General features: G+C 40.4%; 1 protein-coding gene across 5 annotated transcripts in view; it reads left to right on the forward strand.

Moving 5' to 3' along the window:
• The window catches only part of LOC148008670 (putative plastidic glucose transporter 1), a 112022-nt gene that overhangs the window by 56068 nt on the left and 38352 nt on the right, over positions 1-17602 (forward strand). For all 5 annotated transcript variants that reach the window (XM_087674099.1, XM_087674098.1, XM_087674097.1 and 2 more), the window contains 3 exons: positions 11735-11881; positions 11953-12026; positions 14393-14481. In XM_087674099.1, coding sequence (XP_087530225.1) covers positions 11735-11881; positions 11953-12026; positions 14393-14481 — 310 coding nt within the window. The remainder of the gene's footprint in view (positions 1-11734; positions 11882-11952; positions 12027-14392; positions 14482-17602) is intronic.

Consider the following 17602-nt stretch of genomic DNA (forward strand, 5'->3'; position numbering starts at 1 on the left):
TGGTATGGCTGATTGTCGGTTCTATTTCTTGCCCCATGGACCTAAAGTCAAGCTTTTGGCAGTTGGAGCTCCCCTTATAAATGCCATCCGTTATAGGTGTCTTGTTGGCTACCTCATTTGGCTGAGCGGCCTTGCTTGTTCATCATTATTTTACAAGGGACTTGATCCTAGGGGATCATGTATGGAGAGGGGGCTACTCTCTGTACTTGGAGTGATTCTGATTGGGCAGGTGATATGGATTCACGACAGACTACAGTCCACTATTGGTTATGCCTTTTACCTTGGATCAGGCATTACCTCGTGGAACAGCAAGAAACGGCCTACTGTTTCCCTTTCTTCTACAGAGGCAGAGTATTTGTACCTTATATTCTATAGCTATGGAGGCAATTTGGCTTTGTCGCATGTTGGCGGAGATTGGCTTTCCTCAGCTTGGACCTACAGAGTTGCATGTGGATAACTAGAGTGCTCTAGCTTTGGCAAAGAACCTTGTGTTTCATGCTCGCATGAAGCACATCAAGGTTCAGTATCACTACATTCAAGAGTGGATCGTGGATTTGGAGCTAGCGGTGGTCTATTGTCCCACGGAGGACAATGTAGTAAATTTCTACATGAAGCCTTTGCCCAAGGCTTCTATGCTTCATCACATGAGGTTGTTGGGTCTTCAAACACTCCCAAGGTTTGAGAGAGGGCGTTAGCTTGCCTATGTTAGTTATGTTAGTCTGTCATCTCTTGGTTGTGAGCTCCTGTTAAAGTTTGACGGAGACATAGGAGCTCTAGCAGTTTAGGTATATCTTCTTTATTTGTCGGCTTTTTGTGTGCATTCCTAGGCCAATTACTGCTTTCCACAATCTAGCTACACCTGCCGGACATTGTCACTGTCATCTGGAATTTTTCCGGGGTCACCCCTTTTTTTCTGGCATTTTTTTCTTCAGTGACCAGCACTTATTACTGGTTGGGCAGGGCAGCATTTATGGCCTTTCTTGATGTAGGTCGGCCAGATTTGGGTATTTATGACTATTTATAGCTAGCCCCCCCCACTTGGCAAGCACACACTCTTTAGTCTTCAGTCTTCCCTTTGTAGGTGCACACTCAGACTCTCTTTGCTTGGTGTTGCCATCGTCATCAGCCTAGTCTAGTGCTCTCACTGACACTTTAGGTTGCGTGTAGGGGCTGATTAGTCCATCATCATTGTATCAGCATTCTTCTTCAGTCAATGCAGTATTCTTCCTTCATCTTTTGCTTCCTCTCTCTCTCTCTCTCTCAAAATGTTGCTTTGATCTCGGGTTTTGTGATTTGACATTGCTGTAATTTGTGCACAAATTGAGTAGCCGAACACTTTCAAAATTGAAGTGTGAAATATACTTGAGGGAGTACCAAAGTCCCAAAATGGGATACTAAAGCAAGTGCAAAATTGTCAAAATTGCCTCTCTTCTTGAAAAATGTTCCCAAACTATATAAACAACACCCAAATTGCAATTTACAACAATTCTGTGCTGTACAATTGCGCATGCCTTGGTATGTGTGCCCAACATTAAATGTAGCGACTTAATGGTGAAAATCCTCAAATTTTCACTGCAGTTTAGAGATTTACAGCAATTTCTCTGTCCAATGTCACATAAACGATGAAGTAATGCTATTTCCGCACTTGTCCATTGCTTCGGGATGCATGCCATGCAAAAGTCCCAAATCTGGGTGAAGAAATTCTGAAAATTTCAGAGATTTATACTCTCAGTTTGAAAATTTTGTCTCAAGATGCATGTTGACAACAACCAGCAACTCTAGGGCACCTTGGGATGTGTGTAGTATGCAGGAATCACAAAAGCCCCAAGTTTTCTTGATAAAATTTTGAGAAATAAAATAGATTTTATACTTACAACCTTAGAATTTAGTGTAATGTTGGCTTGGAATGCATACAAACAGCAACCAACCATTGGATTTCACCTCAGGATATGTGTTAGATCGGAAAATTAGAAAAGTCCCAAATTTTCACACCAATGTTAAAGAAATTGCACAATGTTGGCGATTTCAGTGGAGCTTCACTCACAAGAGCTCGAATCGGGCAAAAGCCCCAACATTTCTTGAAGAAATTTTAAGAAATTCGAAAAGTCAGTTCGAAAATCCCCAAATTTCTTGGCATGGTGTGTGAAAATTTAAAAATTTCTTTGAAATTGAAAATGAGACGAGAAAGACGGATGAGAAATTGCAAAAATTAAAAAAAAACCCCAAATTAGAAAATTAGGGTTTTTGTGTTTTTTTTTCCATATTTGCAAAAAATGGCAGGGAAGGTTGAGGAAATGGCAAGTAAGGCAAGCAGGGCTGAGAATATGATGAGCCGTGTTGAGAGAGGCTGTGTGTCCATGACTGTATGTAAGATTGCATAGAGGACTACACACAGATGGAAAACAATAGTAGCACCTCTTCCAAAATAGCAACTTCTCTTCTAAACAACAACTCCTCTCTCCAAAATAGTAGCTTCTCTTCCTTTGTTTGTTTAGTGGACTTTCCATGGGTGGCACCGACTGAGTGGTGGAGAGACAGAACCCACATGTCGAATGGATGTGGAGAGAGAGAGAGAGAGAGAGAGAGAGAGAGAGAGAGTGTTAGATTACGGGCATAGATTTTCTGAAAACTGATGGAAGCACGAGTCTTCTTCACCTCCCAACCACGCCTAGATAAGTGCTGGCCTTCAAGCTTATCTCTTTGCCAGCCGTCAACTTGCTGGAGTCCTACTATTTCTGGACTCCCTTACTCTCTAGGCTCCCCTTGACCCCGTTCGGGCGCCCAAGAGCCCGGATGGTCATTCTCGTGCATGTTCCCCTAAATTTACCTTAATGTAACATTAAATATCCCTTTTAATGTTACATTCCACACTTATGACATTAATGTAACATTAAGTATTACTTTAAATGTCACATTAATGTCACATTTCCTTCCCCTTAAGAATCGGTTTCGTCCTTGAAAACGATATTTGGAAGGTCTAACTGTAAATCGGGAAACCTTTTCTTTAAAGTACTTACTCGCTCCCATGTTGAGCTTTCTTCTGAAGAATCTTTCCACTTAACCAAACATTCTTGATAAATAGTATTCCTCGTTCGTCTATTACGAACATTTAATATTTTTTCTGGTTCATGTGGATTAGATTGGTCATAGAATAACTCCTCAATATCATCATTTAAGATTAGATTATCCAAATCACCCAGCTTTTTCCTTAGTTTGCTTACATGAAAAACTGGATGTATTTTACTACCAATAGGTAGTTGGAGCTTGTAAGCCAATTCTCCCACCCTTTTAAGTATTATGAAAGGACCACAATACCTTGGTGAAAGCTTTGGACAATGTCCCTTTTTCATAGTTTTAGTTTGTTCAGGCACCTTAAGATAGACCAATTCTCCTTCTTCAAAGGAGATGTCTCTTCGGTGAGGATCGGCATATGCTCTAGCTCGACTTTGAGCCTTTTTAATATTTTCTTGAGCAAATTTTAACATATTATTCATATCCTCCAAAAAGTCTTTAGCTGCCTGAACCTTTTCCTTATGCAGTCCTACTGCAAAAGGAGCTCTGGGCTGAAACCCATACATCAACATAAATGGACTATATCCAGTGGAAGAGTGTTTGGCACTGTTATATGCAAACTCTGCTATTGGTAAATACTCTTCCCAATTAGTTTGCCTTTTGCTTACATATGCCCTAAGCATATCTTCAAGAATTTGGTTAACCCTTTCAGTTTGCCCATCTGTTTGCGGATGATCCGCCGTACTCATGCTAAGTTTAGTATCCAATTTCCTAAATACCGCACGCCAAAAATGGCTATCAAATTTTCTATCCCGATCAGAAACTATATTTGCCGGAAGGCCATACAATCGGTATATGTTCTCTACGAACAATCTAGCCAATTCTGGTGTTTTAACATCAGTTGAAGTTGGAATAAACCTAGCCATTTTGGTTAACCTATCCATAATTACCCACACAGAGTCGTGCCCCCTCTGTGTTCTAGGTAAAGCAACAATAAAATCCATGGAGATACTCTCCCATTTTCCCGAAGGAATTTCTAATGGATGGAGAAGTCCTCCCATTTTTAATTTTTCAGCTTTATTAACCTGGCATTTATTACATTTGACCACATAGTCAAGGACGTCCTTATTTATTCCAGGCCAATAGAACTGCCTTTTAATAAGGCTATAAGTCTTATTAACTCCTGGATGTCCCGCACTAGGGGTATCATGACACTCAAAGAGTATCTGGCACCTTATTTCTATATCTTTCGGGACACATACCCTACCCTTGTAGAGTAAATAACCATTATCAATGGTAAAATTCTTCCACTTGAATCCAGTTTGAGCAACCCCTGATGCTCCATTTCCTAGTCGAACATCTTCAGATATTCCTTCCTCAGTAGAAGCACTTTCATTTGGATCCCCATTTTTTATTGCTTCCCATATGTTGGAATATGCCGGATCAACCTGGCATTTCCCTTTTAAAGATTCAAGCAAACTGGAAGTGAACTGAGTAAAACTCAATTCATTAATGATGGGCATTCTGCTGAGTGCATCAGCTACTGTATTATACTTTCCTTTTCTATATCTTATTTCATAGTCGAACTCTTGGAGGAGTTCGGCCCATCTGGCTTTACGCCCATGTAAATCTGGTCGATCATTAAGCCACTTAATGCTTTCATGATCCGATAAGATCAAAAGTTTGGCACCATACAAATAATGCCTCCATTTCTTCATTGCATGTACTATTGCATACAGCTCCCTCTCATAAACAGAATAATTCTTTTTTGCACGATTTAATTTCTTGCTTTCAAAAGCAACTGGTCGACCTTCTTGTAATAAGACCGCGCCTATTGCCTTGTCACTGGCATCAGCTTCAACCACAAATGGTTTATTGGGATCCACTATTAATAATACTGGAGCTGTGGCAATAGCTACCTTAAGTTTTTGAAAACTTTCATTTTGGTCTGTTCCCCAATTAAAACTTTTCCCTTTCCCTTTAAGTTGGTCTGTCATTGGAACAGCTATTTTGGCATAATCTCGAATGAATCTACGATAAAATCCAGATAAACCTAGGAAGATCTGCAGCTCTTCCAGGTTCCGTGGAGGTGGCCATTCAATAATTGCCCTTACTTTTTCTGGATCCATGTTGATTCCCTCTTTCGAGATTATATGCCCTAAATATTTGACCTCTTGTGCAAAGAATTCACATTTAGTTTTCTTCGCATAAAGGGAATGTGTTCTTAACAGTTGGAATACTAATAATAAGTGTTCCAAATGTTCTTCTCTTGATTTACTAAAGATCAAGATATCATCCAAAAAGACTACCACAAAATGTCCTAGATAGGGCCGTAAAACACTATTCATCAGCTTCATAAAAGTAGCTGGTGCATTAGTGAGACCAAAAGGCATCACCAGAAAATCATAATGCCCGTATCTAGTACGAAATGCCGTTTTGGAAATATCTTATGCCTTAATTCTTATTTGGTGATAACCTGATCTTAAGTCTATCTTTGTGAAGAATTTTGCCCCTTGCAATTGATCAAAAAGATCTTCCATTCTGGGCATAGGAAATTTATTCTTCATCGTTATTTTATTAAGTGCTCTATAGTCAACACAAAGTCGCATAGAACCATCTTTTTTCTTTACCAATAAAATTGGTGAAGCCCAAGGTGAATTACTGGGTTGAATAAACCCTTTATCCAGGTAATCCTTAATTTGTCTCTCAACTTCTTGATGCTGTGTTTCACTTAACCTATATGGTGGTTTTGAAATTGGGTGTATATCCTTATTTATATCAATTGGGTGATTTATTTCACCCCTATCTGGTGGAAGGCCACTAGGTAAATCAGAAGGAAACACATCTTTAAAATCATCTAACAAACTGTTCAATTCATTATTTACATTCAATTCGCAAACATAAGAAAATTGTTGCTTTATATTACAGGAAGTAAAAGTATTTTGTACAGGAAAAGACCATAGCATATATACCTCACAAACTTCCTTCTTTATCAGCTTCTGAACTTCAGTAGAACACAATAAAGGATTATCAGATACTTCATGTTCACCTTGAATGACAAAAGTCTTACCATCCCTTTCAAATTCCAGTGTATTATGGTGATAGCTACGTTTTAAGGATGGTTCCAATCCCCATAGCCACTCCCTCCCTAGAGCAATATCAGCTCTTTCCATATTCATTATTTGGAAATCAAGCTTATCTTTATATCCTTGAATCTCGATTTCCAAATTGGATACCATTGTATCCCATATTTTATTGTCTTGGCCTTGCATCATACGCACAACGTATTGATGCTCACTGTTTTGTTGGGGAAGTTTCAATTTTTTGACAAGTGTATAATTTATAAAATTATGTGTGGCAGAGTCATCAATCATGACTTTAACCCGTTTTCCAGCTGCCACAAAGAAGTTGACATACAACACTTATGTTGTACATCCATGTGCAAGACCTCTAAAGATTTATACTTTTCATGGCCCTTTAATTCTAAGGTCTGCACTACATGGATTTGTTTTTCTTTTCCCTTGCCCTTGTCCTTTTCTTTGTCTTCCCCCTTTTTCTTTTGAGGGCAATTCCAAGCAGCATGGTTAGGGGATAGGCAATTAAAACACAATTTTTGTTTTTTGGCCTTATCAAAGTCATCAGGACTTAGCTTTGGCCTCATATATGGTTTCTTTTCAAAATGTTGTTTTTTACCTTTGAAAAATGGCATTTTTCTTTTAAATTTGCCCACAAATTTTGAGGTTTCTAATTCCTTAGACTTGGGCTCCATATCAGTGAGACTGGTGAGTGTACCTGGACGCATACTATCTTCATAAATTAATGCAAATTTAATTGCCTTTTCAAGCGTCTTAGGTAAACTCCGTTTTACTTCCTTTTTACAGGCTTTGTCCAGTCCCCTAATGAATCCTCTTGTTTTTTGGAATTCATCAATTCCTTCTAGTTTGAGGATTATCTCACGATATTCCTCATGAATCCTCTTGTTTTTTGGAATTCATCAATTCCTTCTAGTTTGAGGATTATCTCACGATATTCCTCCAAATATGTCAGTAGGGGTCGTCCCTTTTGTCTGACATAATCCCAATCTTCCCAATTTCTTTCCATTTCATTTTCAGGAAGAAATTCTTTTAAAAATACGGATTCAAATTGAGCCCAAGTTTCAGGTATTTTATTCGCCTCCTTTAAAGTTCGCCACCACTTATATGCTTTGGGGCCCAAAGTTAAACTGGCCTCCAGTGCTTGGAGATGTGGTGGTGTATTTTTTAATTTATGTAAATCTTCCCATTTTTGGAGGAAATTAAAGATTGTATCTTTATTCCTATCTTTTTCCTCCCCGTAAAATTGAGGTGGTTTCATATCCTTTAAAACCGGATTATCCCTCAATTTATGGTAGGTTTGGGGTTCCTTAGGATCTCGCATAGTTACATCTAAATCTTTCGATGAAGATGGGACATCCGAGATTTCTGTCTTATTTTTGTCTTTTTCCAACAATAAAGTTAACTGAGATTTTATTTCAGTTAGTGTTTGAGTTAAAAACTCCATTTGAACACCCTGAGTTTGCACACGAGCAGAAAGATCATCAAATTGCTCTCTCGTGGCAAAAAATTCTTCCCATTGTTCTTCTTGTATGTCTGGTTCATGGGGATCTGCCATAGTTTGATCCCCAGAACTAGGACTTTCCATTACCCTTTTTTTCCCTTTTTCTGCCATTAATACACTGGAATTGGAAAGCAAAAATAAGAAATTTTCATACAAGATAAAATACTTCCCTGATTTTTATGGCAGACTGTGGCTTCAGTTATGTATGAAGTTTTCTGCCTGTCTCACAGCAGTCGCAGTCCAATCCGACTCAGCAATCTGATACTGGCGGCTCCCCTTTGATCTATTTCTCGCGGTTGCTGGCAGCTTCACATCTGAGCTGGTTCGTCCTCGCGAATGCTGGCGACTCCACTCCTGGTCCTCGCGGATGCTGATGGCTGCTCGCCTGGTCTGGTTGGTCTTCGCGCTGGTCTGGTTGGTCTTCGTGACCATAATCCTTACGTTTTTTTTTAATTCTGCCCGTTACGTTTTCTGCCACGGGTCCCGTAACATTAGACCAATACTAAATGTCACTTACGTGACGTGGCGCTGCCCTTCCAATGTGACGAATCTTCTCCGTTTTCTTCACGGCTTCGTCAATTTTCACGCGACGGGACAGGGTAGAAATGACGGCACGCAACGGGACAGGGTAGACGACACGCGACGGGACAGGCACTTCTGACTGATGGCCCGCTTCTTGACTGATGGCCTGACAGATTCTTGTTTGATCAGAAACATAGGCTCTGATACCAATGTTAGATTACGGGCACAGATTTTCTGAAAACTGATGGAAGCACGAGTCTTCTTCCCCTCCCAACCACGCCTAGATAAGTGCTGGCCTTCAAGCTTATCTCTTTGCCAGCCGTCAACTTGCTGGAGTCCTACTATTTCTGGACTCCCTTACTCTCTAGGCTCCCCTTGACCCCGTTCGGGCGCCCAAGAGCCCGGACGGTCATTCTCGTGCATGTTCCCCTAAATTTACCTTAATGTAACATTAAATATCCCTTTTAATGTTACATTCCACACTTATGACATTAATGTAACATTAAGTATTACTTTAAATGTCACATTAATGTCACAGAGAGAGAGAGTAGGCACAGTCGCATATGAAGATCTTGTTTCACTTTCTTAGATACTGGGGCTCTTGGCACAATTGGACCACTCGGAATGCCTTTCTTTTTGATTCGGCCTCTAATGTTCCGGGATATATTGCGAGGTTTAGAGGTCTCCTACATTGGCAGTTAGATCTAATTCAACGCCCTGACTTACTCCCTCGGGAGGACTTACTTCCCTGGCATATGGCAATTTCATCTGCGTCTTTGCCATGAGCCATTGTGTATCTTGTAATCATGTAAACTTGTACCTTTTTTTCATAATTAATACAATTACCTTTTAAGGAAAAAAAGAGAGAGAGAGTAGACAACGTGAGTTGAAAACGATAGATTATACTTGCTGAATTGAAAAATGATAGTGAAAGTACAACCTTAGGCCTAAGGTACACTAAAACACTAACTTAACTCAAGCTAGCTAACTCTAGAACTTACTCTAGAAGTAGTGACAACTTATTAATGTAGTTGTGTCCACCTTACAAACCAACTAACTAAAACATTGGGCACTTCCCATAGAATTGTCAAATTCTAACAATTTTAGCTGCTGACTTTCAAGCATTAGGCCCTAAATTTTGAGCACTCTTCTTGAGCTGGTTGTCAAACCATAATTTCTATCTCAGATTGTGAGATGGCTCTCACGATACTGAATCATCTTTCTCTTCCTCAATGCCTCCCACTCGAGACCAAATTCGATGGGATGTTTGTGACGCCCAAGCACATACCCTAATTGCTTTCTCCGTGAAGACAGCCATCATTCCACACATGCAATCATGCAAGACAACCAAGGATGCATGTTATAAGCTTACCTAGTGTGCAATGAAGCGCGTGTTCTTACCTATGTAAGCATTTGAAAGACGTATGCATGGAAAGAGGAGGTAATATGGATGCCTATCTCACTAGTATCAAATATTTTATTAAACAAGTATTAAATATTGATGAAGAGGTCCTAGATAATCAGCTTGTTTCTATCACTCTTAATGGTCTTCTGAAGTCATATCAAGGTTTTGCTACCACCTTGTGGTTGGTAACTATGGGTAACCAAGTTACATATAGTTTTGACTAGCTTGTGTCTCTTTTCTTGTAGGGGGAACAAAGCTGTCTCAACTACAATGCTACCATGGCATCCGAATAATCCTTTTCTACAAATCATTGTGGAAAAGGTCAACATTAAGTGAAGTACAAGCACAATAGTCAAAAACTAGCAAATATCCATGCCAGTCATTCATCTTCTTCATCAAATCATTCCTCCAAGATATCTTCCCATCTTGGTGCATTATCTTCCAACCCTTCCAAAGGTACATCCAACAAAACAAAGAGGTGCGATTACCATTACGGGGCACAACATCACTTGAGCGCATTGCATCACAGAAGAAAAAGAAGGAATCCAATCTTGTTGTAACCAATGAAACCACCAACCTCACCAAGCACAAGGAATATATTTTCTTCATTGAATGCTAGTATAACCCTTCTATTCATGATGCTTGTTCTCTTATCATTGATGTGGCTTCTACTTAGTTATTTTGATAGTGGTGCTTCTAAGTACATCACTTCTTGTTGAGAATTATTCTCACCCATTTCTCATATACCTAAGGGGGGGCATAATCATGTGTGCAAACAATGCCTCTTATGCAATTGAAAGCATTGGTACTTGCAATTTAATACGATTTCTGTCACTTCCATGAAGTTATAGAATGTCCTCTATATCCCAGGCATTAAGAAGAACCTTCTTTCCATCTTAGCCATTGCTACTTTAGGCTTTCTTGTCCTCTTTGATGGCCCTTGGTGTGCGATTTATGATGGTTTCCTACCTTCTTCTATTGTATTGATTGGCACTCTCACATCATGATTGTTTTGTCTTGATACTTATGATTCATAGCCAAGCATTGGAGTACGAGAAGAAAGACCAAAATCCTTGACCAAACGGCCAAACCAAATAGCTTCCTTAGAAGCTTCTGTGGCTGAAATATATTCAGCCTTTGTAGTACTCAGTGCTACAATTTTCTGCGTTTGTTGCCCTTGTGTCCTGACCAGAATGCAAGCTCAGAGTGAGCAGAGATAGAGCAGAGATCTTAGAGAATTGTGTAAGAGTGTACAAGTGTGTTGCACGGTACACAAAGAATAAAAATGGATTTATATGTTAGGGTAACTCTAGTTGCTGTAGGTGTTTTTGCTTGTAGACAGACAAGCCTTTTTTTTGGGTATAGAAGCACATAGGACCTGGTTTTTTTTCCAGAGATTATGGAATTTTCTCCATATGTTTTTGATCTGGAACTTGGGTAAATACTTGCCAATCTTGATCAAGGATCTTTTGCTCAGACAAACAAATTAAAAATCTAATAAATAATGCTTATCATTCACCTAACTTTCTAGTCATTTTTGCAATCTTTTTGTCACATTATATCTGCTACAGCACCAATTTCCTTGAGCAGTCATCTACCTTTGCTAGATGTGAATTTTGACATTGTAAGTCATGACAACTTGAAAATGCATTTGCATTGCGAAAGTAGACTCTGCGTCATAACAAAGGACATTTTAAAAGTGCCTCTCTTGGTGAAATTAGACGCCTATCACTCAAGGAAATTCTTAGACAAATATTAGGTTCAACATGACATGGTTGCAGAGTTGTATTGTATGATGCACTTCAGTTTATCTCCCTTTTGTTCCAAGTAGATAAATTCTATTAAAACTACCAGTTCCTCATAAAAATTATCACCAAGTTACAAAGCACAATGTTTTATATCAAAGGTCACAGTAATACAGTAAATCATGGCAAATAGCATCCCCTATCTATGCACAAAGGACATGTTGAGTACAAGGCTAATGAAATTTTTATTTATTTTATGAAACAGTGGAGTGTCCACTCAATCTTATCGCATGCGCATAGACATAGTTTGTGCTGTGTATAGTGCTGTTTCTGCTATGAAGTAGTGCAGTACAGCAGTATGTATAGATTAACAGCATATTGTACTTTCTCCCCTGAAATTTCAGGATTCTTTTATCAACAGTCCCTTATGCTCTGTATGCTCTGTTTAATGCAGCTCCTGCTATAGGTAGTGCACTTTTTGCACTGCAGCAGTTTGCAGGCATTAATGGTGTACTGTATTTTTCTTCCCTGACTTTCCGAGATGCTGGTATCACAAACAGCATGGCTGCAAGTGCAACTGTGGCAGTTGCAAATTCTCTTGGTAAGTGGTTTACCAGTGCTTCAAGATGTTTCTTTTCATGTGTTCTGAAAACTACATGGCTTATTTTTTAGGGGCGCTGAGTGCATTATATTTGATGGACAAGCAAGGGCGTCGAAAGTGTCTCATGGGGAGTTATCTAGGCATGGTAAGCTATACATGATCAAATATGCAATAAATTTGGAACAGGTAGTTTTATGCTTCCTTTCATGCTTGCTTCTCTTTATTAGAAGGATCCTTTTGCCGTCCTGCCTTTTTCTGAAATGGAAAAGAAAGGTTTCACCTCTTCTTCTTTACATCTTTGTTGATAAAGATTACCTCTTCAAGTAGCTTTTAGATGGTTGTTTTTGCAGTAGCTTGTAGATGGTTGTTTTTGCAGTTGATCTTTATTGTTTGAAGGTAAGTACTGTGATTGTGTTTGGTTTTTCAGATGACATGATATGTACCATGTTCATAGTTCAAGCCCCTTTCCCATATCATATCTTTTCTTCCCTAGAGGCCAGTTGAATCCCTCCCACAGAGGACCCTCCATCATAGACCTATGGTTTGGTGTGCACAGGTCCAAAGTCAATTTAACAAGTGGGAATTAAGCAGTCTTAAGATGTACCTCATCCAAGTCATCAATACCCTTGACCATGACCTTGGCGGAACAGTCTTCCACCAAAGCCTTGGAGCTTCCATGATAGGATCCTCAAGGAGACCATCTTAGTCTCTCATACCAGTATGGCTCCATGGCCCATGCCTGTCTCTTCTGCTGCCTGGGTGTATACTCTGTTGTGTCTCATTGCTGCAATCTCTGCAGCCTCATGAAGAGAGGGAAACTCAATGGAGTCTAAGGAAGCATCTGAATATGTGTGAAACTCTTCCTTGCTCCCTCCCTCCCTCTCATGAGTAGATGGTATCACCTCTCTTGGCACTGGTGAAATCTCTCCCTCCTGCTGAGTATCAGGGACCTAAGATACAAGCTACTCAGTGGAGGCCTCAACTATAGGAGCTGGGGGTGGTGGCATCACAGGTGACTGAATGGGCTGCTCCTCTGTCACTTGTAGCATCGGAGAAAGGGGTTCAGGCAGTTTCATGTGTCACCTGGGGTGGCACAGTCAGGTCCCTATATGCAACAGGCCTGGGGTGCCTAACAACTCTCCGTTGTGATTCATCCCTTAGACTGTTGCTCCTGCCCCTCTCTCTCTCTCCTTGTCTGTGTCTTTGTCATCTTCTCTGTCTAGCAGCTCATCTCCTCTGCCGCTCCTACAAGGCATGGGTTAAAGGAGTCTTGGCGAGGCCTAGTAGTCCTCCTTTGCTGCATCCTGGGGCAATCTGCTGCAAGGTGGCCCACCATCTTATAAGTGAAGCGCTGTCCTAGATGTTTGATCTGGGATAGTATCAGCCGTGGGAGCTGTGGGGGCTCATGTCACCTCACTCAATCTTTGTACTCTTTACTAGGCTAACTTTACAGGCATATGTCAAAACCCATTATAAGGTATTGGTGTTTCCAAAGCAACCAAGTGGGAAACATGTCAGCTACAGTAACACTTGGTAGACCACACAAGCAGTTAGCACATAATAAAACCGGCAACACTCTACTGAACAAGTGGTAATCTTACTGAGAGATCATGTCCAGGCCTTGGGTCTTGACTGTTGGCAGCCATCCCTTTCAAATCCTGGTGAGTACTCCCTTAAATCTCTTCATATGGTCCAATAATTATTAGCACCCTATGTAGTCTAGTGTTTTGGCTCTATACCCTTTGGCCCTTTCATTGATAGCATAATAACTAATAGACAGATCTTGTTTCTCCCCAACTTTAAAACTAACAAACTAGGATTAGGTGCAGAGCTGCTTATTATGGGCTGTGGCAATAGGGACGTTACATGCATGAGCTACGAAAGTTGTATAACGTCAATGTAGTCCTTGATTACCAATAAGTTCTAGTCTGTAGTATCTTTACATGGCATATTTGGAAGCACAATGTAGGCAGGTTATAGGACTCAAGTGCTTTTTAGGTTCAAGAAACTCCTTAATTTCCGCCAATGAGCTCTTTTCTCCTAGAACAATTCAATTGAAATGTGGGCTCTCTGTTTAACTCCCACTAGCATAAGCCATCCTTCTAATATAAGATGGAAAGCACCCATCCCAACAGGCATTTAGTTTTGCAGATTGGCTCTTACCCCATACACTGTTACTTCCAAATTCTCAATCACATTAAGACATTGCACCTTGACATGATTTGCAAGATGAATCTTAAAGCAGGATACATGTTAATAAGGTGCCTGCAAAACCCATGCAATGCTATTAAACAATATTTCAGCTCTATTTGCACCATAATAAATACTAATATGACACAAATATCTGACCTTATATGCACGTAGGGTGATAGCTATGACGTTAGTCTGTAAAATATGGCTTTTCTCAACAGATCGAAGTGCTTGGAAGTAAAATTATCAAATATATTGAACATCTGTCACTTCTTCAGTGGCTTTTTTAATGTAAGAATGTTGTTGTTTGTATTATTGTAGGCAATCTCGATGGCAATCTTGGTATTTTCACTGGATGGAAAAGTAGATGAATCAATGTCTCATATACTTGCTATTGCAGGGACCTTGTTGTAAGTTACAAGCTGATATTTTCAGTTTCTTTGACATATAAATTTATGAACCGACTAACAGTAGCATTGATTCTTAAAAGATCAGAACTGGCATTCATAAATTTGTTCCTTGCATGAAATAAGATTGTTGCATTTATCAGAATGATGAAGCCTCCTGAATTTAAAGTCTTCTAGAGGATGACGTGGCCAGATTACAATACTCTCCTAGAGGATGTACAAACCAATGATAATTATATTATTACAAAGTATTGAGGCACCTGGTTAAATCTCTCTCTTTTTTTTTTTTTTTTTTTTCTGGCCTTGATAGTGGATTTAGTATGTCTAAGCATAAGGGCTTTTAGGATCAATAATCAGGAGGACATGAGCAGTGCAACCCTTCACACAAGTGCAAGTATTTGTCTTGCATCCCTGTTTATGATCATCTCTCTTAGTATCACCCAAGATGAATGTAAGTTGGTTCTCGCCACAGCAACTCTGTAGTAGTTTATTTGTAAATCAAAAACTCCAGAAGTAGTTTGTTGCGATAAATGCTTTGATTTAAGTTAGCTAACATTAGATGATTCCTAGTTTCATGATGTGGTAATATTTTGGATGGCTTGATAGGTTCTAGCCTTTTATGATAGCAGACTACAGTATTTGTGGATGACTTAATGTCATCTACTCTTTGAAGCATCCTCTCAACTCTTACTTGAACTTTTAGTAGTAGAGATGGTAGGCAGAGATATTGTTGTGTGAAAATTTAGCATTAGCTTGAAATGACCAGAAGGCCATCGATTTAAAAAAGCAATCCAAAGCACCCTTTTTGATAATGGGTGAAAGTAGTGGATCCTTAGATGGACATTGAAGGAGCTTTTGAAATATATCAATTCCCCAGCCTTAAATAGCTTGTAAGGACCCCTTTCTTTCTTGATTAGAGATTGGAAGATGGCCAAGAAAACAACTTGTTTAGACTTAGTTGCATGTTGGCGGAGATTGATGGAGAGTGGTGGGCTGCATGCATATTTATAGAAAGTTTGGAGCACTTAAATTAGGGTTTTGCATGTGGGGCACAGTAACTCTCTAGGATCGTGCTTCTTTTTAAAGTAAGAGGTTTCCTTCATTAATGAAGTATGTTTTGGGGTTATTTAAGTCAGGCTAATGCATTTTTAGCTCAACACCATGTTAACCCTCAAACGAACAAGGTGGAAAATCCAGAAAATCTAAAGCAGAAGACAAGGCTAAGGTGAAAGTGAAATGGAAGGTGAAGGCGTGCCAATGAAGAATTTGGAAACACAAGAAGTGCAAAATAGTCCTAAATCAAGGAGAAAGGTGCACAAGAAAAAGCGCACGTCAATACTTTTGTAAAAGAGCGCAAGGCGCACCATGATTTATTTTAAGAGTGTTGGGCTCTCACGTGTGCAATTTGTAAAGGTAGAAGGGCGGTTGGAAGGAAGCTAGGAAGATAGGAGGACAATGGAAAAAAGAGTCTTGGCTACGACCGGCCACGTAAAAAAGGGGATTAGGGGATGACCGCCGAAAAGGGATTTAGGATTTGTATATAAAGTTGAAAAGTGAATGAGAAGCTATTTTTTGTGTGTGGCCAAAAGTAGCTCTCCTCTTCTTCTTCTGCTTGTTCTTGCTTGCTTGAGCTTGTGCTTGAGAGAGGGAGTGTGAGTATGAGGGAGTGAGTGTGTGAGGGTGAGGGACCGTGGTGGAGAAACTCTCCATCTTCTCCTCTCTTCTTCTCTTCTATTTTCCTCTATTGTCTTTCTCGCGGCGATGGAGCTTGGAGCATGGAGCTTGAGGATGGAGCTTGCTTGAAGCTTGCACTTGGATCGTGGAGTTACCGGAGTGCTCGGAAGAGGAGGCAACTCGATCGGGCGTGGAGGTAAGCTCACTACACTCGTAGAGATAGATGGCGCATCGGCTATGTGAGAGGTAGCCATTAGTGCTCGGCTTGGAACACGTGAACAATAAGTGGTCAGTGGGTCTTGGCGGTTGATCGCCTCTACATTTTGGTTTCGTTGTTAGGACCAACGGATTCAAGTCTTGAGCGCTTGCGCACTTCGAATCGAGCATTGAAGCAAGGGTTTCCCCGAACTGGTATTTGAGGTAGATAGGTAGGAAGCGAGGGAGTTTGAAGAGGTATTCGATCTCCTTAGCAAGCAGGTTTTTGGTTTTTCAGATTTAGAAAAGCAGGTTGGAGTAGTGTAGATGTTCTCTTTATGATTTTTATTTACATTTAGGTAGGATAGGAGCAAAATAGTGTGAGCACACAGCAGGGTTTCTGCTGCTATATAACAGGCTGAAACAGGGAAAAGAAGGACAAAAAAACGAAAATTTGGGTTAAATGCTGGTGAGAGGAGTAAGACTAAGGTAAATGCAGACTTGGGCAGGGTAATAAGAGGCCAGGAGTGGCAAGGAAGACCTTATTTTGCATTTGAAAGGTTAAGGAGAGCTTGAGAGAGAGCGAGAGAGAGAGAGCTCGTAGGTCCAGGCCTACATCAGATCAATCGGGACTTCCAATGAGATTCAGGTATGGAATGCCCTTGGCCCACACCCCTCTTTGATTCGTGGAAGTTGTGGTAGCCACTAGCGACATGTCTTGGATTTTTTTTGGGCAAATAAGTGATCAACACGCGTTTCGGCTAGCGGTATCGGACGCCCCTCACAATGTCCGATTCCTAGAATCGGACCGAGCGACCTGTTCGACTCTCACAGTCGAACCACTCGGACAAATCTACCTGGGCCGATCGGACACCCTATCTGATTTTGAAAATCGGACAACCCATAATCAAACACACAACTCGTCCGATTGAACGCTTGACCCATCCAATTGCAACACTCAAACTACAGAATCAGACCAGTAGCCTTGTCCAATCGGACATACCCGCTCCGATTTTTAAAATTGGACCATTTCCGAATCGAACACTCGAAGTCGGACTATCGAGAATCGGACATTCCAGAATCGAGGATACCCAACCGTCCAATTGGACAACCGTCCCCAATCGGACCATTGCCCGCCATCCGGTAGGACACCCCATTAGTCCAGTCGGACGTGCACAACAATCGGATCACTCTATAGTCGGATCAACCATAGGACTCGGACCCAACTACCAATCGGACCACTCTTCGGAATCAG

The sequence above is a fragment of the Lygodium microphyllum genome, unplaced genomic scaffold, assembly GCF_053477565.2.
Source record: "Lygodium microphyllum isolate KBCC unplaced genomic scaffold, Lygodium_microphyllum_v1.1.10 scaffold_92, whole genome shotgun sequence".
Taxonomy (NCBI): Eukaryota; Viridiplantae; Streptophyta; class Polypodiopsida; order Schizaeales; family Lygodiaceae; genus Lygodium; species Lygodium microphyllum.